The 25955-nt window shown below is 37.8% G+C and overlaps 1 protein-coding gene and 1 non-coding gene across 3 annotated transcripts in view; both read left to right on the top strand.

The window, feature by feature from the left end:
* Positions 1 to 25955, top strand: part of HERC1 (HECT and RLD domain containing E3 ubiquitin protein ligase family member 1) — a 156347-nt gene that overhangs the window by 111296 nt on the left and 19096 nt on the right. For both annotated transcript variants that reach the window (XM_068963684.1, XM_068963682.1), the window contains exons 47-64: positions 476 to 650; positions 3262 to 3532; positions 3663 to 3876; positions 6690 to 6895; positions 7656 to 7783; positions 8776 to 8903; positions 9731 to 9931; positions 11252 to 11382; positions 13005 to 13204; positions 13610 to 13715; positions 14878 to 15024; positions 15367 to 15468; positions 16525 to 16698; positions 17958 to 18251; positions 23133 to 23198; positions 23373 to 23498; positions 24326 to 24464; positions 25765 to 25946. In XM_068963684.1, coding sequence (XP_068819785.1) covers positions 476 to 650; positions 3262 to 3532; positions 3663 to 3876; positions 6690 to 6895; positions 7656 to 7783; positions 8776 to 8903; positions 9731 to 9931; positions 11252 to 11382; positions 13005 to 13204; positions 13610 to 13715; positions 14878 to 15024; positions 15367 to 15468; positions 16525 to 16698; positions 17958 to 18251; positions 23133 to 23198; positions 23373 to 23498; positions 24326 to 24464; positions 25765 to 25946 — 2990 coding nt within the window. The remainder of the gene's footprint in view (positions 1 to 475; positions 651 to 3261; positions 3533 to 3662; positions 3877 to 6689; positions 6896 to 7655; positions 7784 to 8775; positions 8904 to 9730; positions 9932 to 11251; positions 11383 to 13004; positions 13205 to 13609; positions 13716 to 14877; positions 15025 to 15366; positions 15469 to 16524; positions 16699 to 17957; positions 18252 to 23132; positions 23199 to 23372; positions 23499 to 24325; positions 24465 to 25764; positions 25947 to 25955) is intronic.
* TRNAG-UCC (transfer RNA glycine (anticodon UCC)) lies at positions 10571 to 10643 on the top strand. The gene has a single exon. It is a non-coding gene; the product is annotated as a tRNA-Gly (tRNA).

Raw genomic sequence — 25955 nt, 5'->3', positions numbered from 1 at the left:
TTTGAAGGTATTATATAAAATTAATTTCTGATTCTTTTGTTTTTATAAAATATTCAAGTGATAAAAAATTTATAAAATACAAAGTTTTTTTTTAACTATGTGTTAAGAGAAACCTGGAAACAAAAACTATTTTGTAGTATTTTTTAATTTGGGTGAATATGTACTCAAAGCATATTTTTAAAACTATATTTTTTCTATATTTGTTAATATCAGTGGAAGTGATACATGAGCAAAAATAAATAAAACCAAAAAAATTAAAGAATCATATTTTTCCTATAATAAATTATTGACTTAGAAATATCTATTTCTCTCAAACCATCTTCTATATAACAAAGTTTTATGGATGAGCAAAATACATTGATTTGCTTTATTTCCTAGTAGCCTACAACCTAGCTACCTAGGGAAAATTTTTCAGTAGTTTGGCTATTTTTTTCCTTACCTTCTTGAAAACTGAGCAGAATCTTCCGTTTTTCAGGTTGCCATGGCTCTGTAGAAAAGAGTTCCTCTGGGAGAATAACACTGGGTGAACAGGCAGCTGCCTTAGCAAATCCCCATGACCGGGTGGTCGCTCTAAGGAGAGTGACGGCTGCTGCTCAGGTTCTTCTGGCCAGAACCATGGTCATGAGAGCTCTGTCTCTTCTCTCAGTCAGGTAAGTGTTATTTTCTGCCAAAAGATGCCGAGTTAGCTGCTTGTACATATCAGACAGGAGTCTGGTATTGTTTGGGAAGAAATAAAAGTTTTAGAAACTTGAATAACTACTGTTGAATGAAAGAAATCAGACAATAGTCATTATTATTCATTCATTCACTCAGTCAGTCAGTCGTTCAATTAATGTTTGGGTCTTTTTAGGCAGAAAATATTGCCATTATAATAACTGAGTAAACTGCAAGCATTTTATTATCTGAAATGGGAAACTAAGACCATTGATCCATTTGGTGTAGGGTAAAACTAGAAGGTTGAGTGAGTTTTTCTGCAGAGTTTACCAACTGTATAGCTAAGTCAATCTGCATATTGTGGAGGTTCCTGCTGTGTTCATACTGTGGAGTGTAATGTTAAAAAAGGGAAGAGAACCAAGAATACTTAAAAGACATCCATTTGAGAAATGATTAAGTAGGGATATTTAACAGTAAATCAATGAAGACCAAAGGACCCTGAAAGAAACTGAAAATTTAGATGAGACTGTATGATGTTGACTCAAGAATATAGACAGTTTGGTCTATGGAAAACGAACTTCAAAAACTGACTCATACGTGTAGATCAACATTTGATTTATAATTTGATTTATGACAGTGCTTACACTGCAGAGCAATGAGGAAAGGATAATCTTTTCAGTAACTTGGGCTACGTCAGATAGTTTATTCACTTGAGCAAAAAAATGAGTCTTGGCTCCAACCTCAAACTATATAAAGCCAGTATTTTCAAGTGACTTTTTGGTCTAAATGTAAAACATAAATCAGTAACATTTCTGTAAGATAACGAAGATTTTATTCTTGATCTTGGAACAAGCAGAGATTTCTTAAGCAAGTCACAAAAGGCATTCACTTTAAAGAAAAACATTGATAAATTGGACTACATTAAAAAAGAACTTTGGTTCAGCAAAAGTCATATATGAAGTATAAGTCAGAAAGTGAAAAAAAAAGCCCTGGAATGGGAGATGATCTTAGCATGCATATAACTGACATAATATATAAAGTATTCTTACAAACCAATAAGAAAAAGACAGAAAAAGAAAAATGGACACAATACAGAATAATATAAAGGATCTTGAAATGGTCAATAAACATGAACAAAAAAATGTTCAGCCCCATTACTCTTCAGAGAAATGAAAGTAGGATACACCTACACACCCATCAAAATGGCTAAAATTTAAGAGACTGAGGGGAGAAAAGTGACCATGAGGATGTGGAACATCTAGACCTCTCATACCCTCCGGGTACAGAAATAACTTAGGGTAGTTGCTTTGCAAAACTCGTAGATAGTACCAACTGAAAGTGAGTATTGATGTACTCATGACCCAGGAAAACACTTCTGGGTATATATCCAACAGACGTGCTTACATATGTGTACCCAAAGATGTCGGAAAGAACGTTCACTCTTTTGTCGGAAAGAATGGCGGTGCTGTTCATAATAGCCCCATGCTCTCTTCTGTATAGAGAAATGAATTGTGGTAAATTTCATTTATATAGGCAGCCATATCTTTTTCTGTTGCACTCTATTGTGCTTTACAGATATTAGTTGTTTCTTTTTTTTTTTGTTTTAAACAAATTGAAGGTTTGTGGCAGCCCTGAGTTGAACAAGTCTGTTGGCACCATTTTTCTAATAACATTTGCTCATTTCATGTCTCTGTGTCACATTTTGGTAATTCTTGGACTGTTTCAAGCTTTTTCATTATTGTCATATTTGTTATGATGATCTGTGAACCACTGATCACATCTTTGATGTTACTGTTCTGAAAAGATTACTGAAGGCTTAGATGATTAACATTTTTTAGCATTAAAGTATTTTTAAATTGACCTATGTATTAATACATTGTTCTTTTAGGCATAATGCTGTTGCACCCTTAACAGACTACAACATAATGTAAGCATGACTTTTATATGCACTGGAAAACCAAAAAAATCTGGCCTTCTTAATTGCAATATTCTTTTTATTGTCATGGCCTGGAACTGAACCCACATCTGCTGTGGGTGAAAGTAAATAACTGCTGCTAATAATGCAACAGCATGGATGAATCTTACAAGCATAATGTTGAATAAAAGAAGCCAGACATAAGAGAATACACACTTTATTATCCTATCTATATGAAGTTCCAAAACAAGCAAAACTGATTTATGGCCTTAAGCATCAGAATAGTAGTTATTTTTGAGGGCCTGGAGATTGAGAAGGGCCCAGGTAGTCTTCTGGGGTGTTGGTAGTGTTCTGTTTCTTGATCTGGAAGGTGGTTACATAGGTTTGTTCAGTTTGTGAAAATTCATGGTTTATGAACATTCCTCTAAATTATACTTTGATAATTCAGGTATACTTCAAGTGTATGTAGATATTTATTAAAACAAAAGTTTCAATAACAGTTTCCAGGTTTTTATTTTTGGACATCTCTTACATACATACATACATACATACATACAGTAGGACTTGTATGACTAGGACAGTGGACCTTGCCTTTTATTTTGGTTGTTGGTGCTATGGATTGTATGTGGGGCTCCAGATGGTCACTTAAGTTATTTTCTTTATGTATCTAAAGTGTGTTCTTTTCCTGGCAGTGGTTCCAGTTGCAGCCTGGCTGCTGGTCTCGAATCTCTGGGGCTTACCGATATCCGGACTTTGGTTCGACTCATGTGCTTGGCTGCAGCCGGGAGAGCGGGCCTCTCCACGAGTCCTTCTGCCACGGCAAGTGCTTCAGAGCGTTCACGAGGTGGGCACAGCAAGGCCAACAAGCCCATTTCCTGCCTGGCCTATCTGAGCACAGCAGTGGGATGTCTAGCATCAAACACTCCTAGTGCTGCAAAGCTCCTGGTGCAGTTATGCACACAGGTAGGGGAGCTTTCAGTGCTTTTCTTACTGTATTGCTTATTGCCAACCAGTTCCTAAAGAAACTTGTGAAGTAAAAAGCTTCTTTTCCAAAATTAAAAATTAAATGTATTTGTTCTGATTGCCTCTACAGAACTTGATTTCTGCTGCAACAGGTGTAAATCTGACCACAGTTGACGATCCAATTCAGCGAAAGTTTCTACCTAGCTTTCTCCGAGGAATTGCTGAAGAGAATAAGCTTGTAACCTCCCCAAATTTTGTTGTAACTCAGGCCCTTGTGGCATTACTAGCAGACAAAGGGGCCAAACTGAGACCTAATTATGATAAGTCAGAAGTTGAAAAGAAAGGTAAGTTTCATATGATTTAAATATATAGTCTTTTAATCAATGTTTTTAAAAATGTTTCTGCATTGTTATATGTGATGAATTATATAACAACATATACGGTGGAAGTGACAAATTCAAGGAATTCGATCTGATGGAAAGAGTGCCTGAAGAACTGTGGTTGGAGGTTCGTGACATTGTACAGGAGACGGTGATCAAAGCCATCCTCAAGAAAAAGAAATGCAAAGCGCATAATGGTTGTCTGAGAAGGCCTTACAAATAGCTGAGAAAAGAAGAGAAGCAAAAGGCAAAGGAGAAAAGGAAAGATATACCCATCTGAGTGCAGAGTTCCAGTGAATACCAAGGAGAGATAAGAAAGCCTTCCTCAGTAATCAACGCAAAGAAATAGAGGAAAACAATAGAATTGGAAAGATTAGAGATCTCTTCAAGAAAATTAGAGGTACCAAGGGAACATTTCACGCAAAGATGGGAACAATAAAGGACAGAAGTGGTATAGACCTGTCAGAAGCAGAAGATACTACAAAGAGGTGGCAAGAATACACAGAAGAACCATACAGAAAAGGTCTTCATGACGCAGATAACCTTGATGGTGTGGTCACTCACCTAGAGCCAGACATCCTGGAATTCGAAGTCAAATGGGCCTTAGGAAGCACCACCGTGACAAAGCTAAGGAGGTGATGAAATTCTAGTTGAGCTATTTCAAATCCTAAGAGATGATGCTGTGAAAGTGGTGCACTTAATATGCCAGCAAATTTGGAAAACTTAGCAGCGGCCTCAGAACTGGAAAAGGTCAGTTTTCATTCCAATCCCAAAGAATGGCAATGCCAAAGAATATTCAGACTACTGCACAGTTGCACTCATGTCACACGCTAGCAAAGTAATGCTCAAAATTCTCCAAGTGAGGTTTCAACAGTGCATGATCTGTGAATTTCCAGATGTTCAAGCTATATTTAGAAAAGCCAGAGGAACCAGTGATCAAATTGCCAGCATTCGTTGGATCATCAAAAAAGCAAGAGAGTTCCAGAAAAACATCTGCTTTATTGACTATGCCAAAGCCTTTGACTGTGTGGATCACAATAAACTGTGGAAAATTCTGAAAGAGATGGGAATACCAGACCACCTTACCTGCCACCTGAGAAACCTGTATACAGATCAGGAAGCAACAGTTAGAACTGGACATGGAACAACAGACTGGTTCCAAATTGGGAAAGGAGTACGTCAAGGCTGTATATTGTCACCCTGCTTATTTAACTTATATGCAGAGTACATCATGTGAAATGCCAGGCTGGATGAAGCACAAGCCGGAATCAAGATTGCTGGGAGAAATATTAATAACCTCAGATATGCAGATGATACCACACTTATGGAAGAAAGCAAAGAGGAACTAAAGAGCCTCTTGACGAAAGTGAAAGAGGAGAGTGAAAAAGCTGGCTTAAAGGTCGACATTCGAAAAATGAAGATCATGGCATCTGGTCGCATCACTTCATGGCAAATAGATGGGGAAACAGTGGAAACAGTGAGAGACTTTATTTTCTTGGGCTCCAAAATCGCTGTAGATGGTGATTGCAGCCATGAAATTAAAAAACACTTTCCCCTTGGAAGAAAAGCTATGACAACTCTAGACAACGTGTTAAAAAGTAGAGACGTTACTTTGTCAGCAAAGGTCCTTCTAGTCAAAGCTATGATTTTTTCTTTAGTCATGTATGGATGTGAGAGTTGGACCATAAAGAAGGCTGAGCACTGAAGAATTGATGTTTTTGAACTGTGGCATTGGAGAAGACTCTTGAGAGTCCCTTGGAAAGCAAGGAGATCAAACCAGTCAATCGTAAAGTATATGAGTCCTGAATATTCATTGGAATGACTGATGCTGAGGCTGAAACACCCAATACTTTGGCCACCTGATGCAAAGAGCTGACTCACTAGAAAAGACCTTGATATTGGGAAAGATTGAAGGCAGAAGGAGAAGGGAACGACATAGGATGAGATGATTGGATGGCATCACTGACTCAATGGACATGAGTTTGAGCAAGCTCTGGGAGGAGAAGGACAGGGAAGCCTGGCGTGCTGCAGTCCATCGGTTTGCCAAGAGTTGGACACGACTGAGAGCCTGAGCAATGTATAGTTAAGTTAGATCATAAGAAAAGTGCCTGGATACTTTTTCATTGTACATGGTAATAAATACCAGAAAATATACCAAATTTGTCTTTTTAATTAGATTATTTTATTCGATTATGGTTTGAGTTACCATAGATAATAATTCCGGTAGGTTTCCGTAATATAATTTATATAAAGTAGTGCTGTTTTTCTCTTTGTCTTAAAACAATATACTGGAAGGGACTACTTAAATACACTATGTACCCTTCTCTTCACTATTTGGCCAAGAGAGATGGGCTTTTGAATCTATCAAGGCAGTCCCTTGATTGGCTATTACAATCACTTTTGAGCAGCAGAAGCCAAACTCTTAATTTTTAGGACATGCTCGCTCTGCCCTGGCCTTAAATTGATGTCTGCTGTATTCTGAGTCTGTGCATCCTTAGAGCAAAGACATTTACATACATTGCTTAATGTATGTAAATGTATATTTGCAGTGAATCGTATTTATTGTGGAATTTTATGTGAGATAAGTGCTTTATAACTTGTATGCATATCTTAGTGAAATGATTGCTTAAAAAAGTGCTAATTCTTAAAAGATGGGTTAACCCGTTTTTGTTTGTTCACCAGCACCAGCTCTCACCCGGCATCATTTCATTGTTTTGTCTAAGCAGGTTTAACTGCCCAATTGTATGCCCACCCTCCCTGTGACCCTTCTGCTGCAGGCCCTCTGGAGCTGGCTAACGCCCTGGCAGCCTGCTGCCTCTCCTCAAGGCTGTCCTCACAGCACAGGCAGTGGGCTGCTCAGCAGCTCGTGCGCACTCTTGCCGCACATGACCGCGACAACCAGACTGCCCCACAGACGCTTGCTGATATGGGAGGGGATCTCAGAAAATGCTCCTTTATCAAGTTGGAGGCGCATCAGAACAGAGTATGTATTTTAAGCCCCAAGTGTGTTGATCACCTTATGTAAGATACAATAGTTTCTGCTGTTCTCCAGGAGCTTAAAGTTTAGATCATGGGGTGTGTATATGTGTGTCTCTCTTTCTCTGTCTCTCTCTCTCTCTTACGCACATACATGTGTGTGCTATATTATCAGTATTTGCTAGTTACCGACTCTCCTTTCTCTACATGTGTATGTTGTATGCTATATAATCTGATACAAATGGGAACATCAGATGGGGAATGAGAAGAAAACCAAAGGAATAACCTTACGAAAGATAAGAGCTTACGTATGCAAGAGGAGAAGAAATTGACCCTACTGTTTTAATCTAACCCACTGGGCCCCTGAGCAGTGACAATGGAAGTTTAGGAAATGAAGACTGACCTCTACTTTTCCAATTTAAAAATCATTTTTTAGTCTTGTAATTGGTTTTATAGAGCATATTGAATACTTCTATTTTATTGGATTAAAAAACATTTTTTAATTAAACAAACATGTTTAGTTAAGATTGTAACAAGTCTAAGATAATTCAAATGAGTTTGGGCATAGTATTTTAAAGGTATATCTCATATAGGTGTATATTTAAAAGCCAATTAGAAAGAATTAGACCATGCATATTATTTTATAACATGGACACTTTTACAATTTCATGGTAGATTTATTTTTAATTTGATAGAACTCTTTCAAATTACATAATCATTTGAGTTAAAACTTGCTCACATATTGCTGGACTTTTTATCTTTTCTAGGTAATGACTTGTGTTTGGTGTAATAAAAAAGGACTGTTGGCTACAAGTGGCAATGATGGCACCATCCGGGTGTGGAATGTCACCAAGAAGCAGTATTCACTGCAACAGACCTGTGTGTTCAACAGATTGTGAGTACTGATGTTAGCTCCCTTGGGTAACATTTAAAAATAGGAGAATCCTAAACATGCTTCATCTTGGTTGTGTTAGTATAATCAAATTGTGACTAAAGTTTTTTACAATTTTTTATTTCAGAACAGTTTCTAATGTGTTGGTTTTTGTTTTTTTGCAAGATAATATTTAATTAATTAATTTTTGGCTGCACTGGGTCTTCATTGCTGGGCGTGGGCTTTCTCTAGTTGTGGTGAGTAGGGGGTACACTGTAGTTGCAGTGCACGAGCTTCTCATTGTGGGGACTTCTCTCGTTGCGGAGCACAAGCTCTAGGCACAGGGCCTTCAGTAGTTGCCTTGCACAAACTTAGCTGCCTCTCAGCATGTAGAATCTTCCCAGACCAGGGATCGAATCCCTGTCCCCTGCATTGGCAGATGGTCTCTCAACCACTGGACCACCACGTCCTACTAAATAGTAACTTAGAAGATAAAAATATTAACTGTCAATATCTGGACTTACTAGAATTAAATCAAGGTCTACTCTGCTAACATGTTCAATTCTACAAAATGGTAGGCTTATTTTCCATCATTCTTCAAGGATTATTTAGGAATTAAGAGTAATGATATTTCTTCTGTAGCACAGTGTGGTATCTTTTCTATTTTTATAGCTAAATATAGAACTTCCCTAGCTATTAGGCAAGCAAGAATCCATATGCCCTGAGTAATAATCATATGTATAAACCATGCAGAATCAGAATGTCTTTGTTGACAAATTATGTAGTACATTAAATGATGAATTGTCTAAGTAACACTCTTTTGTAATTCTACAATTTTCACATTATGACAAACACTAGCAATTATGTGATTGTCAAATACTACTAGCCAAGCTTTTGAAATGTAAGAGTCTCTCTTTAAGTACTATCGTCTATATAAAACCCTTATTTTAAGATTCAGAATTTAGTTTTCTTTTGGATGATGGATTAGAATTCCATGCTTATCTGTTGTATTCTAGGGAAGGTGATGCTGAGGAAAGCCTAGGATCACCCAGTGATCCAAGTTTCTCACCTGTTTCCTGGAGTATCAGTGGCAAATACCTAGCTGGGGCTTTGGAAAAGATGGTGAATATCTGGCAAGTTAATGGTAAGAGTCACATAAATACTAGTAAACTACTGAAGGAACTCGTTCTCTTAACCTTCTAAGTTCAAACATTGGCTTCCCTTCACCTTGAATCTCACAATCTGTTTACCAGCTGTGCAAATCTATGCATAGTATGATTTAAATTAAAGAAAGAGTGTTCGTTTCCTGACTTTCATTTCTGAGAGTATCAATTAACCCGGTAATTTTAAACTAAAAATTCCTTTTATATACGACTGAGCATTCAGTCTAGGATTAGAGAAGTAGCAATCACTACATTTCCAGCTATGTGTTCTTTTGAATCAGTTGAAATATTTCTGTTAATTTTGTCTCTTTCACAGGTACAAACTCTTGTTGATTTTTAATATATCTCTGGAAAATGAAAATTATTGTAATCTTCAGCTTACCAGTATTTTTATTTGTTTCTGCTTAATTGAGAAATTGCTAGCCTTAACTATAGATGAATTTCATATGTTAATTTGGTTTTCAGTAATTATTAGGAAAATTAAGTGACATTTGTTTACTGATTATTTTCCTTTATTCTTTCTCATATAAAAGCTATCTCTTTTTGTTATTAATAGTTTCAGAAAAACTCGATTTGATAATCAAATGTAGTATATAAATGAAGGATCCAGCCTTGCAGTCTTATTCATTAGTAGGCTATTATGAAATTGGGAACTGTTTTGGGCGTGCTGCGATTCATGGGGTCGCAAAGAGTCGGACACAACTGAGTGACTGAACTGAACTGAACTTGAGCATGTTAAATACTACTTGTTTTTGTTATTACTCTTAAGAATTAAGTGACAACTAGTTAACATTTTTTCCTTCTCTAGGAGGAAAAGGGTTAGTAGATATTCAGCCTCACTGGGTATCTGCTCTGGCTTGGCCAGAAGAGGGTCCATCTACAGCCTGGTCAGGAGAGTCTCCAGAATTGTTGTTGGTGGGACGGATGGATGGATCTCTAGGACTGATTGAAGTTGTTGATGTATCCACCATGCACCGTCGAGAATTGGAGCATTGCTATCGAAAGGATGGTAAATGATTAGACTTGTATCTGGTTGAGAGTGTTCCCTCTGATCAAATAGATATACTCTTTTGGCAAATGCTGAGTTAATATTACTTTTGGTTTTGTTTTCTAAATTGCCCGGTTGGTATTTCATTTTATCTAGCTGCTAAGTTGAAAGATAGTTGTCTATCAACTCCTACCACACATTACTGCCAAAATAAGACCTAAATTACTATTTATCTTTTGTGTAAGTGTCTGAACACTTATAGTGCTCTTGAGGGCTCCCTAGAAAGTTGAGAATGTCCAAGAGGAAAAAAGATAATAACCATTGATGGAGTTGAAATTGTTAACTAATGTGTGAAATTAAGGAAATGAAAAAGGAGGAGGAGGGGAGGATGTTCCTGATTTGAGAGTCATACTAGGAAGCCTTTCACTTATTTTCTCGCTCTCTTCATTTTGGATGGCTCGGCATCATACTGAACAGTTCTGTTAGATGATTTGGGGGAGTAGGATATCTCAAAGATCCTAGTCCCAGCTTCTGTGGTACTCTTTTAACAGAATAGAATAGGTTTTTTGGTTTTTGGTTTTTTTTTTTTTTAGATTTTTAAAATAGATAATACCATCATATGGTTCAAAAATTTTAGTTTAAAAAGATACAGTAAGAAGTTCCCTGGCAGTCCAGTGGTTAGGACTCTGTACTTCCACTGGAGGGGACACAGGTTTGATCCCTGTTCAGGGAACTAAGATCCCACATGCTACATGGCATGGCAAAAAAAGAAATAAAAAGGTATACAACGCAAAGCCTTTCTCACATTTATTCAACTCCCATGTCCCCATTGTACTCCCACAGAAACTGTTTTTTACTTCTTTTGTAGCCTTCTGGTGTTACATATACTAAAATAAATATGGATATAGATTGTTAGAATATAACATGTTTGGTAGAATATGCAAACACGCAGAATAGGCAATATTAAGCAAAAGAAAGGGTAGGTAATTTTTTACCTAAGAGTTGGATTATTTCACTTGTTAGTTTCATGGTAGATTGTGGTCCAAAAGGAGAGAGCCTAAAATGACTTAAAATCAGCAAGGGAATTCAATTTTTGTTTCAAAAGAATGAAAGATTAAAAATGAGATACTCTTTGTCACAAATAACACCTTTAAAGTGGGTTGCATGAAATCCCTGCTCTAAGCCTACATTTTGTCTAAGTGCATTAAAGAGATGTTTGTAAACTACTTCCAGTAGTTGTAGTGGTATATATTTGTTGCAAAATCTCTTTTAAAGTGAGACAATGACAAATAAGTCTCTCATTTTCTTCTTTAAATTTTTATTTTGTTTTTATCATGTTAGTGTCTGTAACTTGCATTGCTTGGTTCAGTGAAGACAGACCATTTGCAGTGGGATATTTTGATGGAAAATTGTTATTGGGAACAAAGGAACCACTTGAGAAAGGAGGCATTGTTCTAATTGATGCACATAAGGTAAAGCATCTTTACCAAATGATTACTTATTCTTATTTTATACTGTAGTATTGCTTGATACTAGTTTCTCAAAAAATGTTTTTTACCTCAGTCACTTGTGATTTAATATTCTGTTGTTATACTAAGTTTTTGGACCATGTATATAAATGGAGAAGTCTGTGTAAGAAAGCCATTGAGTTAAGAGATAAAACCGAAACAGTGAAATAGGATACCTTGGTCAGAGTACCTCCCAGTAATGCTAGAAATTTCATATATGAAGAATGATTCTGTTACCTTAAACAGAAGTTACCAGGTCAGAAGCTTATGGGGCCACTAGTTAAGTAACATAAATTCATGAAGCCAGCGGTTGGAAAGTGTGAAGGAGGGTAAAAAAGTCAGAAGAATAGAGCTTATTATACAGAGTGAAGTAAGTCAGAAAGAGAAAAACAAGTATTGTGTACAAGCACATATATACCCACTCCAGTGTTCTTGCCTGGAGAATCCCAGGGATGGGGGAGCCTGGTGGGCTGCTGTCTATGGGGTCACACAGAGTTGAACACGACTGAAGCGACTTAGCAGCAGCAGCACATATATATGAAATCTAGAAAGATGGTACTGATGAACCTATTTGCTGAGCGGTAGTGGAGACACTAGACATTGAGAATAGACTTATCGACACAGCTGGTGGGAGAGGAAGGAGAGGGTGGGATGTATAGAGAGAGTAACATGGAAACGTACATTACCATATGTAAAATAGATAGCCAGTGGGAATTTGCTAATATGACTCAGGGAACTCAAATGAGGCTGGGGAACAAACTAGAGGGGTGGGATGGCAAGGGAGATGGGAGGGATGTTCAAGTGGGAGGGGCCATGGGTAAACTTATGGCCAATTCATGTTGATGTTTGGTAGAAACCAATACAATATTGTAAAGCAATTATCCTCCAATTAAAAATAAATTTAAAAAAATCAGAAGAACCCAGTGAAGACAACCGTATAAACATAAAACATGTCCCAGATTCTCATAGTATTAGCTATTTTTAGTGTAAGAGATTCTTCTTTAAAAAAAAAAACCCTCTCCTTTTTCATATTTTGATAATCAGTAGTCAATAAAAATAACTTTAATAATGGCAATGAAAGATAACATGTTCCTTCTGAATTAGAATTTCATAATTCATTCATCCAAGTATGAATGGACTGCAGCAAGTATGTATAATGCAGCAAATATATATATATTAATATATATATATATAAATGATGAGTTAGTTAGTGGTTGGAAATAATGTAATAGTATCTGATTTGCATAAAATGTCCATTTCAAAATAGTTGAGTGATAGAAGTATGAAGAAATGAAGTGAAGTTGCTCAGTCGTGTCCGACTCTTTGTGACCCCGTGGACTATAGCCTATCAGGCTCCTCAATCCACGGAATTCTCCAGGCAAGAATACTGGAGTGGGTTGCCATTTCCTTCTCCAGGGGATCTTCCTGACCCAGGGATCAAACCTGGGATTCCCACATTAACAGACAGACGCTTTACCATCTGAGCCACCAGGGAAGTGATAGAAGTATAGGTCATAAATTACTAAGTTTTAAGTGTTTGTAAAGCAAGCATTACTATGATATTTTTCTCCCTCTACCATTTTAAGGATACTCTTATTAGTATGAAGTGGGACCCAACGGGTCATATTCTTATGACATGTGCCAAAGAAGAAAATGTGAAACTCTGGGGACCAATTTCAGGGTGCTGGCGCTGTCTACATTCACTCTGCCATCCATCTATTGTAAATGGCATTGCTTGGTGCAGCCTTCCAGGGAAAGGATCCAAGTTGCATTTACTGATGGCCACGTATGTTATAAATTTGTGTGTGTGTGTGTCTTAATCTTTATATTAGTGTAGGCTGTTACTTGCATTTTAAGTGTGGCTTCTCAAGAATTTTAAACTGTTTATTACCAGTTATTATTCTTAAAATGTATAATACCATAAGATCATCTTAGAGAAATAAAGAACAGTTTTCCAATGTGAAGCTTCAGCTGTGCAATCCAAAGATATGCCATCTTCTTTACCCCATGTAATATTGGTAAAAACATGGGTCCTACTTGTATTTCTTGTGAAATTATAGCATACCTACCACAAATAAATTTTTAAAATATATTGTAGTAGTTCTGTCAGGTCTTAATTGATTGCTGTTTGAAAATATTTTTACTTCTACATATTGACATGGTTTGGTTTTATGTGATCAAATTTTTCAAGTGGCTGTCAGAGTGGCTTAGTATGTGTTTGGCGTATTCCCCAAGATACCACACAGACCAGTGTGACCAGTTCAGAAGGATGGTGGGACCAGGAATCAAGTTGCCAGGTAAGTGTTCTACTGTTTTTTCAAGACTTTATTTGAAACCTTAGATAGTATATGTTATCAAATAGTCCTCCTATTGGTATCTCAAACGTCAAGAATATTTAGGGAAATGTGAATAATTGTCATACTTTGTGTGCTTTTTGAATTAGCTTTCTTTATTATTATTTTTTTTTTGTAAGTCAGAGATACCATTATTACTTGTTAAGGGGAGATACTCAGTAAATATCAAGTGGTGATCATTTATGGTATATAATTGACACTACCAATAGGTGAGTCCCAAGTTAAAGGTTTTTGGTACAGTGAAGTAGGAACACCACAGGAGCACTCCTATCCAAAGTATCTCCTACTGAAACCAGAATTCCATCTATAGAACCATTCCTTTATGTTAAACAGAGGTTAAAAATTAGACTAGACAGGAAATTTCCTGGTGGTCCAGTGGTTAGGACTTGGCACTTTCACTACTAGGAAGAAACGACCACAGGAGCAGAGGTAGGAGCACTTGAGATAAATCTAATTTGCCCTCTCTGCTAAAAAGTAGCCCTTTGGACAGGCCTTAGCTATCTTATTGCTAAAACCTGCAGAGCAAACATGAGATTAAGTTGAGGTTAAATACCATGTGACAGACAGAACCATAACAGAAAAAGGAACCTGTTTGTATAGCACCAGCATGTGCAATTCACAAATGTTAGAGGCAAAAAATGAAAATTACATAAAGCAAAATTTGAAAATTAAAACACTCATTAAAAAGTAGAAGTGGCCTTCCCTGGTGGTCCAGTGGTTACGACTCTGCGCTTCCATTGCAGGGGATGGGGCTTGATCCTTGGTCAGGGAACTAAGATCCCACATGTTTCGTGGCGGTGCCCCACCCCACCCCCACCCCCACAAAAGGTAAAAGTTAGAATTTTTCCTATTTCTGAGGGATGATTGGAACAAATGTAGTCTGTTTGAAGAGTAGGGAACTAGATTACAAGTACAACAGAAAAAAGATGAAATAGCATCAGTGAAGGAGAACCAGATTCGTATCTTATTATTTTCTGTCAGGCTAACCCTTATGAGAAAGTTGTCCTTCCCTCTTCCCAACTTTATACTGAAATATAAAATTTCCAAGAATGAATTATAAATTGTTTTAATTTCAATATTTGTTAAAAATAAAAATTAATTGCAGGATGGATATAGGAAATCAGTTGGAGCCAAGTGTGTTTATCAATTGCGAGGACACATCACCCCTGTCCGGACCGTTGCCTTTAGTTCTGATGGGTTGGCCCTGGTGTCTGGTGGATTAGGTGGCCTTATGAACATTTGGTCTTTAAGGGTAAGAGTATAGATGTTATTTTCATCTTCAGAAATGTTTTTATATTAATTTATATACAGTAAAAGTTAACCAATCTTAGGAATATTTTGTGTAATAATATCTTGGATATTGAAGAAACCCTTTACAGAATTCTCTGCCCTTTAATTTTTCTTAGTGATGTATTTTTAAACTTCTTTAAAAAAGGCCCTAGAAAATTGGATAGTAATATGCAGTTGGACATTGCCAAATTTAGCTAAATGTAGGTTTTAGAATAAGTTTTTGTGAATGTTAAGTATAAATTTAAAATGTAAGTAATGGCTAACCAGTTAAGGAGTGTGTATTGGTGAATACATTTCATTTTAGGATGGCTCTGTCTTGCAAACTGTTGTGATTGGCTCTGGAGCTATTCAGACCACAGTGTGGATTCCAGATGTTGGGGTGGCTGCTTGCTCAAATAGATCAAAGGTAATTTTATAATTAAATCATAAGTTGTTAACCTCTAAGGTATCTTTGAAATTGTGGTCCAAGAATCCCACTTTACAGAGAAGAAAACTGATATCCAGAGGGATTATTACTTGCCCAAGATAATGCAACTATCTAGTGGCAGAAGGAAAACTAGAACCTAGTACTCTTCTCTACACTATACTTCGGGGGAAATGCTTAATTATTGAATGACTTTCCACTGGAAGTTATAAAGAGAACTTTTTACTTTCTGCCAGGATTTTTGAGATAGGACTAAATTATCTTAAAATAATTTTCCCTAAAAAGAAGGACCACCTCATAAACCTTTCACTCAAGTATTCAGAATAGATCTTGGCTTTCAAATTTAATGTTCAAGTAAAAAATACTAGCCCTCTTCTCTGAAATAATTTTGTGATGACATTATCTCTTACAGTCCATGGGGTCTCAAAGAGTCGGACACAACTGAGCGACTTCACTTTCACTTTATCTCTTACAATATTGCTTTTCATACCCCTCATGGGGAGTGCCAATATCCTGCTTTGGTTTACATTTTATGTGGTTAAGTAATATTAAAATAGAGCTATAAACATGCATGAACAGTCCTACTAGATGTAAAATGTAGACTCGGACCATAGATAGTAGTGGACTGCATAGAATAAACCATAGGGCCATAGGGCAGTGCTGCTTCCCCTGTAGATGTGTGTCAGTCAGCAGAGTACTGCTTCCTCTAGTATCCCTTTGATCATGTCAGACTGTTAGAATATACTGGATGATTTTCCTATAAGTCCTATGAAATAGCAAATAATTAATGTCTCTTTAAGAAGAATCAGCTAATCCAAGGTAGTTCACAAATTTTATAGTTATTTCTTATTCACTTGTTTTCTTAGACAAAATTTAGGATATTTTGAAGTTCCTAGGCAATAAAAGTATAGCAAAAAATGTCTAAAAGGCAAAAGTATTTAATGCAGTTATTGGAAGGAATTTCTCATATATAAATGGTGGTGGAATTGTCTCTTTTATTTAAACAAATATCATGTGGCATGGTTTGTTTTTCATCAGGATGTTTTGGTCGTGAATTGTACAGCAGAATGGATTGCTGCCAATCATGTTTTAGCAACCTGTAGGACAGCACTGAAACAACAAGGTATTCTGGGATTAAACATGGCTCCCTGCATGAGAGCATTTCTGGAGCGGCTACCCATGATGCTTCAGGAGCAGTATGCATATGAAAAGGTAACTGATTACAGTCACTCTTGCAGATATACAGATGACTGGTGCTTTGGAATTTGAACTGTAGCTTTGAATTTATCCCTTAAAAGTATGAGATCTGAGTAAAATAAGTGGGGCTATTTGGGCAGAAGCAAATGAAAAAAAGTCATGCCTAAAATTGTTGTTCAGTAATCCTAAACCTGCTTTTACTTTATTTTAGTGGGAGTAAAATTTTTAATAACCCTCAGATTTGTATAGTGCTTCTGTCATTCTTTTTCAGATTATTTGTTCATTCAAAACCTCTTGAAACCCCTGTACTTCAGAGTACATTATCTTCCCTTTTCTAACCCAAATATCTATTTTGTGATAGCTTTGCTATCCCAAAGTTGAGAGGTGGAGTGGATATGAGCATCAGAGTGAATATCCTGTCCGCTTAATCAGGTGAATCTTTGTGGAAAGTTTAGTGGAAGACCTAAGGTTGAACTAAATAAGTAAGGTCGTTAAATACTAGAATGGGAAATATGGAGTTTGGACTTGGTGCCCAGGTCATGATCCTGTGTAACCTGTCTTCCAGCCCTCAGTAGTCACAGCATGCTGCTCTGAAGCAAAGTTCTTTGCGGTTTTTTCCTTTTTGTTTGTTTGTTGCTGTGCTATACTGATCAGCTGTTACCATACCCAGTTAATTTCAATGAGGTTTGCCAAGGTTTTCTTTTCTGAATCACTCAGTCACTCACAAAGTTGCTCTAGTACATCTAGGGAGGACCATGGAAGAAGACTGTCTTTGGTGGCTACCAGGGTTCTTTTGGTAAAGGAGGAAATGTGAGAGGGTGCAGGTCTCCATGGTTCAATTTTCTGCCCTTTTTTTGCTATTGTGAACTAACAACAAAAAACGGTAAAACTGTAATGAAAATATGCTAAATGCAGTGTAGTGTCTTGGATTGAATCTTGGAGCAGAGAAAGAACATTAATGGGAAGCACCATGAAGTTCTATGGTTTAATTATTATTGTAACCAATGTTAATTTCTTAGTTTTAATTAATGTACCATGGTTATATAAGATGTTAACATTAGAGGTGATTGGGGTTTTATAGGTGATTGGGGTTTTATAGGAATTCGCTGTACTAATCTCTATAACTCTCTATGTGCCTAAAATTATTTCTAAGTAAAAAGCTTAAAAAAGAACCAGTAAAGTTAAAATATGACTACAGGCTTTTAGAATGCAGTAGGCTAATTTATAATATTTGGCAGAGGGCCTTCAGTATCATATCCTTGCCTTTCGCTTAGCCTCATGTGGTTTGTGGAGACCAGCTTGTTCACAGCCCCTATATGCAGTGCCTGGCCTCCCTTGCGGTGGGACTTCATCTGGATCAGCTGCTGTGTAATCCGCCAGTGCCCCCACACCACCAGCACTGCCTCCCTGACCCTGCATCCTGGAATCCAAATGAGTGGGCCTGGCTAGAGTGTTTCTCCACCACCATAAAAGCTGCTGAAGCCCTGACCAACGGAGCACAGTTCCCAGAGTCTTTCACTGTTCCTGATCTGGAGCCTGTTCCAGAGGATGAGCTTGTACTCCTGATGGTAAGTGTAGTAAGAGCTACCACTGTATGTAACTGAGATTGTGTTACATGGATGTTTAACAAATAGCAGACCAACAGGAAGTATTTGCTGGCTTGAATAGAGCAAGAAGCGCACCCTTAGATAAACTCAAAATATTTCGCTTTCAGATAGTCACATTCAGTCTGATAAAAGGTTTCTATAGTGACAGGGATTGATTATGAGAATTGTGGAGTTTGTATAAACTTGCTGGTTTTCAAAAACATCGTCTCATATTTTCTCATTTTCTTGTTCTTAGGTATCTTGTTAGTATACATACATATTTGTAAATATATTTTAGCATCTTTTCCTGGCCATCTTTTTAGATTTATTCCACATATAGATTCTAAATTATTTAACACTTCAAACATGTATAATAGAATATGAGAAGGCATTTTAATTGTCATTTCTTTGTGATTGTATTTGAGAGTGTCTAGATACCAAACTGTGATAGAGATAAAATGCCTGGGTAGATAGTGCAGGCCAGCAGTTGATCAACAACCCCCTTACCTAATTAAGATTTATATAAACAAACATTTGAATATATAAATACACATACAATGTAAATTATTGTATGTTGTTCATAAATTCAAATATATATTCACATATTTGAATATATTCATTTATTGAATATTTATTCATTGATAAATGAATTTATCAGTTCATTTATTGAATATATTCATATATTCATAAATGTGAATTGAAGAAAATGAGCAATCTCCGGGAGATGGTACAGGACAAGGAAGCCTGGCGTGCTGCAGTCCATGCGATCGCAAAAAGTAGGACATGACTAAGTGACTAAACAACAAGAACAATCTAAATATAGATTATTTTCATCAGGAACTATTCTTCTGAGCTCATTTCTCTCAAGTATGTCATATGTAGATGAGGAAAATGAAGCCTAGCAAGATGAAGTGACCTGCGCACAACTGTTCGAGTTCACAGGGGTGGTGGCTCCTGCAAATGACCTTGTACCTGTGGGTGCTCAGAAGTGATTAGCTTTGAATCTCCAATGTGTTAGTGATAGTTGATAGTAAAAGTGTTTATCACCTCAGTGCAGTTCAGTCGCTCAGTCATAAGCGAGTCTTTGCGACCCCATGAACCACAGCACGCCAGGCCTCCCTGTCCATCACCAACTCCCAGAGTTTACCCAAACTCACGTCCATCAAGTCGGTGATGCCATCCAACCATCTTATCCTCTGTCGTCCCCTTCTCTTCCTGCCCTCAATCTTTTACCCCATCAGGGTCTTTTCCAATGAGTCAGATCTTCACATCAGGTAGCCAGAGTATTGGAGTTTCAGCTTCAACATCAGTCCATCCAGTGAACACCCAGGACTGATCTCCTTTAGGGTGGACTAGTTGGATCTTCTTGCAGTCCAAGGGACTCTCAAGAGTCTTCTCAAGAGTCCTCTCTCAAGACTGTCAAAGAGTCTTCTTTGAACTTCTCCACAGTTCAAAAGCATCAATTCCTCAGTGCTCAGCGTTCTTTATAGTCCAACTCTCACATCCATACATGACTACTGGAAAAGCCATAGCCTTGACTAGACAGATCTTTGTTGACAAAGTAATGTCTCTGTTTTTTAATATGCTGTCTAGGTTGATCATAACTTTTCTTCCAAGCAGTAAGCGTCTTTTAATTTTATGGCTGCAGTCACCATCTGCAGTGATTTTGGAGCCCCAAAAAATAAAGTCAGCACTGTTTCCACTGTTTCCCCATCTGTTTGCCATGACGTGATGGGACCGGATGCCATGATCTTCGTTTTCTGAATGTTGAGCTTTAAGCCAACTTTTTCACTCTCCTCTTTCACTTTCATCAAGAGGCTCTTTAGTTCTTCAGTTCAGTTCAGTTCAGTTGCTCAGTCGTGTCCAACTCTTTGCGACCCCACGAACCGCAGCACGCCAGGCCTCCCTGTCCATCACCAACTCCTGGAGTCCATCCAGATCCATATCCATCAAGTCGGTGATGCCATCCAACCATCTCATCCTCTGTCGTCCCCTTCTCCTCCTGCCCTCAATCTTTCTCAGCATCAGGGTCTTTTCCAGTGAGTCAACTCTTTGCATCAGGTGGCCAAAGTATTGGAGTTTCAGCTTCAACATCAGTCCTTCCAATGAACACCCAGGACTGATCTCCTTTAGAATGGACTGATTGAATCTCCTTGCAGTCCAAGGGACTCTCAAGAGTCTTCTCCAACACCATAGTTCAAAAGCATCAATTCTTTGATGCTCAGCTTTCTTTATAGTCCAACTCTCACATCCATACATGACTACTGGAAAAACCATAGCCTTGACTAGACAGACCTTTATTGACAAAGTAATGTCTCTGCTTTTTAATAAGCTATCTAGGTTGGTCATAACTTTCCTTCCAAGGAGTAAGCGTCTTTTAATCTCATGGCTGCAGTCACCATCTGCAGTGATTTTAGAGCCCAAAAAAATAAAGCCAGCCACTGTTTCCACTGTTTCCCCATCTATTTCCCATGAAGTGATGGGACTGGATGCCATGATCTTCATTTTCTAAATGTTGAGCTTTAAGCTAACTTTTTCACTGTCCTCTTTCACTTTCATCAAGAGGCTCTTTAGTTCCTCTTCACTTTCTGCCATAAGGGTGGTGTCATCTGCATATCTGAGATGATTGATATTTCTCCCGGCAATCTTGATTCCAGCTTATGCTTCTTCCAGCCCAGCGTTTCTCATGATGTACTCTGCATGTAAGTTAAATAAGCAGGGTGACAATATACAGCCTTGACATACTCCTTTTCCTATTTGGAACCAGTCTGTTGTTCCATGTCCAGTTCTAACTGTTGCTTCCTGACCTGCATACAGATTTCTCAGGAGGCATGTCAGGTGGTCTGGTATTCCCATCTCTTTAAGAATTTTCCACAATTTATTGTGATCCACAGTCAAAGGCTTTGGCATAGTCAATAAAGCAGAAATAGATGTTTTTCTGGAACTCTTGCTTTTTCGATGATCCAGCGGATGTTGGCAACTTGATCTCTGGTTCCTCTGCCATTTCTAAAACCAGCTTGAACATCTGGAAGTTCACAGCTCTTGTATTGCTGAAGCTTGGCTTGGAGAATTTGGAGCATTACTTTACTAACATGTGAAATGAGTGCAGTTGTGTGGTAGTTCGAGCATTCTTTGGCATTGCCTCTCTTTGACATTGGAATGAAAATTGACCTTTTCCAGTAGTTTTCCAAATTTGCTGACATATTGAGTGCAACACTTTCACAGCATCATCTTTCAGGATTTGAACTAGCTCAACTGGAATTCCATCACCTCCACTAGCTTTGTTTGTAGTGATGCTTCCTAAGGCCCACTTGACTTCACATTCCAGGATGTCTGGCTCTAGGTGAGTGATCACACCATCGTGATTATCTGGGTCATGAAGATCTTTTTTGTACAATTCTGTGTATTCTTGCCACCTCTTCTTACTATCTTCTGTTTCTGTTAGGTCCATACCATTTCTGTCCTTCATTGAGCCCATCTTTGCATGAAATGTTCCCTTGGTATCTGATTTTCTTGAAGAGATCTCTAGTCTTTTCCATTCTGTTGTTTTCCTCTATTTCCTTGCACTGATCGCTGAGGAAGACTTTCTTATCTGTCCTTGCTATTCTTTGGAACTCTACGTTCAAATGGGAATATCTTTCCTTTTCTCCTTGGCTTTTTGCTTCTCTTCTTTTCACAGCTACTTGTAAGGCCTCCTCAGACAGCCATTTTGCTTTTTTGCATTTCTTTTTCTTGGGGCTGGTCTTGACCCCTGTTTCCTATACAATGTCACGAACCTCTGTCCATAGTTCATCAGGCACTCTATCAGATCTCGTACCTTAAATCTATTCCTCACTTCCACTGTATAATCATAAGGGATTTGATTAGGTCATACCTGAATGGTCTAGTGGTTTTCCCTACTTTCTTCAATTTAAGTCTGAATTTGGCAATGAGTTCATGATCTAAGCCACAGTCAGCGCCCAGCCTTGTTTTTGCTGACTGTATAGAGCTTCTCCATCTTTGGCTGCAAAGAATATAATCAATCTGATTTCGGTGTTGGCCATCTGGTGATGTCCATGTGTAGAGTCTTCTCTTGTGTTGTTGGAAGAGGGTGTTTGCTATGACCAGTGCGTTCTCTTGGCAAAATTCTATTAGCCTTTGTCCTGCTTCATTCTGTACTCCAAGGCCAAATTTGCTTGTTATCCAGGTGTTTCTTAACTTCCTACTTGCACTCCAGTCCCCTGTAATGAAAAGGACATCTTTTTTGGGTGTTAGTTCTAAAACGTCTTGTAGGTCTTCATAGAACCATTCAACTTCAGCTTCTTCAGCATTGCTAGTCGGGGCATAGGCTTGGATTACCGTGATACTGAATGGTTTGGCTTGGACGAACAGAGATCACTCTGTCGTTTTTGAGATTGCATCCAAGTACTGCATTTCAGACTCTTTTGTTGACTGTGATGGCTACTCCATTTCTTTTAAGGGATTCCTGCCTACAGTATTAGATATAATGGTCATCTGAGTTAAATTCACCCATTCCAGTCCATTTTAGGGAAATACTAACAATGCATAAAAATCAAGTTTGGCATGATTGTAAAACTGCTCTTAATTTCTCATAATATTACCAAATTCTTTTTTTTTTTGAAAGAAAACTTAGTTGTTAGTTAAGAACAAATGAATCTTTTGCAAAAAATTTTCTCAAAAAATGGCCTGGGAAAAAGGAGGGCTGCATTTTGGTCTTCTTCCTGCTTGTAACTGAACATGTGATCTTGGGCTTCTCCTTTTCTCTTAAAAAAATATTAATTTGATCATTTTTAAGACTTCTTAAAAAAAAAAGATAAATATTGATTAAGCAAAGTTGATCCTGATGTTTGCCCTGTCTTATAGGATAACAGTAAATGGATTAATGGCATGGATGAACAAATTATGTCTTGGGCAACTTCCAGACCTGAGGTCAGTAAAGAGGGCAATAACTTTATGGTGGTTCTTAGTAAATCTTCTGGTTCTAAATGCTTATGTGTTTATACCCTGGTGTCCCCCATAGCGGCTTCTATACACTTAGTACCCAGTAGATGCTTATTTGAATGAATTAACAAATCATATTTTGATTTGTTTGTGGTTTTCTAGGACTGGCACTTGGGAGGTAAATGTGATGTCTACTTGTGGGGTGCTGGCAGGCATGGACAGCTGGCAGAAGCTGGAAGAAACGTAATGGTACCTGCAGCAGCTCCCTCATTCTCACAGGCCCAACAGGTAACTAGGAGGGTAAAGAATTGGAGAACTGACAGTTCTGATTCCCTTAAGTTCAGTAGCTTACTTGGGATAGTTTGTCCAGTGCATAATCTATTGTGAGGAATCCAACAAAGTCATGATATAAAGCTTCTAAATAAAAGTTTTATAGAGTTTTTATAAGACTTAAGTTTTGTTAATATTCCGAAATTTTTCTTGTTTTCAAGTATAATTAAGTAACATCATGATGCTTTAAGCCTGCCCAGTACATATTTATAGATGTTAAGATATAGCTGATTATCAGTTCTCTCTTTGGGGTCATAAACTTGCTGGGATCTTTAGCCAGATTTCATTGATACCCCTCCTCTCTTCTAATAATTGTGGTACTAAATCTCCAAACTCTTCTTAAGACTCCTGCTTTCACTTCTGTTCTTCTCTACCTCAGTAAGCCCCAAGATGCCCTACTTTTTTTTGCAGATATCCCCTCCAGTTTATGTTTCTTGGTGGCCTCCAGCCAATCTTTACTGTTTTCCCATCACTGTTTCCTTTTTTTTCTTTTTATCTATTTTCTTCTTAAACTCTGCACAACTGACTGAAAGCTCTGTAGATAACATGTTTCTAAACTATCTTAAATCATCAGATGAGCCTCATACATCTTTTAGTTAAGTAAGCAGTTTTATAATCATCAAGGGCTTATAGGAATCCCATAATTATGTCAACTCTTCCACTTTAGTGAAAGGATGAGAGAACTGATAAAGGTATCCTAGGTATACATGGAATCATTTTAAATGTTTGCATGTTAAAGCTATGTAATAGAATATAATATATGTAACTTTGTGTTTTGATACTAGGTCATATGCGGTCAAAATTGTACCTTTGTCATCCAGGCCAATGGCACAGTGTTGGCTTGTGGGGAAGGAAGTTATGGCAGATTAGGACAAGGAAATTCAGATGACCTTCATGTGCTGACAGTCATTTCAGCCTTACAAGGTAAAATTATCCTCAGTTAAAAGCAGATCAGAAACTGTGGCTTGTTTGTAGGAATGTTTGTTTATTACATTGCAACTCATCCAAACCTTTGCTGAATAAAGTCATGTAGGGTTTTCACTTATATTTATGTTCTTGTTTAGGCATACACAACCTTAATTTTCCATATTTTAAGTTGTATTATTTTACAATACATTTTACTGTCATAGCATTGCTAGAATTCAGTGATATAAATTGCTGGTTAATACTCACTGAAGATTGTAAACAAATTCTTCAAAATTGCAAAGTTGTAATTTGGTAACTATTACTAGCAGTAATAGGGCTTCCCAGGTGGCTCAGTAGTAAAGAATCCACCTGCCAATGCAGGAGACACAGGAGACATGGGTTCCATCCCCGAGTCGGGAAGATCCCCTGAAGGAAGAAATGGCAACCCACTCCAGTATTCTTGCCTGGAAAATTCTATGGATAGAAGAGCCTGGCGGGCTACAGTCCATGGGGTTGCAAAGAGTCAGACACCACTGAGCAACTGAGCACACATGCAATAGCAATAGTAATCAGGCATGTGCTTCATTAACAATAAACATAAATTTACATAGAAATGTGCATATGTACTAAAGCCTTTGAAAGGGCATCTCCCAGAGTACTCTGTGACTTGGAGAAAAAATATCTCTGGAAAAAGCACTGCAGGGGGCTTCTGGCTTGTTTCTTAAGTTAACTTTTACTGGCTCTAGAGTCAATAGACAAAGCAAATGGAGTTTTTTAAGTAAAAGCATTTAAATAACATAAGTTCATAATGAATTCTTGAATAGCTCTAAGTTCTCTTCCTTCAGATCTAAGTGTGAAGAGCACAACATTGGGGATGGGAGGGCTTGGTTCCTGTTCAGTTCTACTACATCCTGCCTCTGGTGCCTTGCATCAGCTACTAGACCTCTTTGTGACTCAGTTTCCCTAGTTGTACAAGTGGTGATGATAATATCTGCCTCATAGGCTCTGTGTGAAAATAGAAAATGAACGATCCATGTAAAGCACTTATAGGAGTGACTAGAACATAGTCCTTAGTGACTGGAATTGCTCCTATCACCCTTCTTCTGTTCCTTATCATCATCATCATTTTATGTTACTGCTCCCAAATTTCTAGTTTATGGCTACAATTTAGATTTAAAATTAAAGATATTCTTTTTTATTTCTGTAGTACTGTTGTGGTATTTTTTTTTTATTCTATGAGACTGCTTTGTAGTGGTTTCAACTAAAGAGGGAACTTTTACCACCCAGTGACTCTTGTTGCATTTCTGCTCTGTTGCAGGCTTTGTGGTAACCCAGCTGGTGACTTCCTGTGGGTCTGATGGGCACTCAATGGCCCTGACTGAGAGTGGTGAGGTCTTTAGCTGGGGAGATGGTGATTATGGCAAACTCGGCCATGGGAACAGCGACAGGCAGCGACGGCCCAGGCAGATCGAGGCCTTACAAGGAGAAGAAGTGGTGCAGGTCGGGCAG

Source organism: Capricornis sumatraensis, chromosome 2 (assembly GCF_032405125.1).
Source record: "Capricornis sumatraensis isolate serow.1 chromosome 2, serow.2, whole genome shotgun sequence".
Taxonomy (NCBI): domain Eukaryota; kingdom Metazoa; phylum Chordata; class Mammalia; order Artiodactyla; family Bovidae; genus Capricornis; species Capricornis sumatraensis.
The sequence above is the reverse complement of the archived record's forward strand: the minus strand, read 5'-3'. Positions and strand labels throughout refer to the sequence as shown.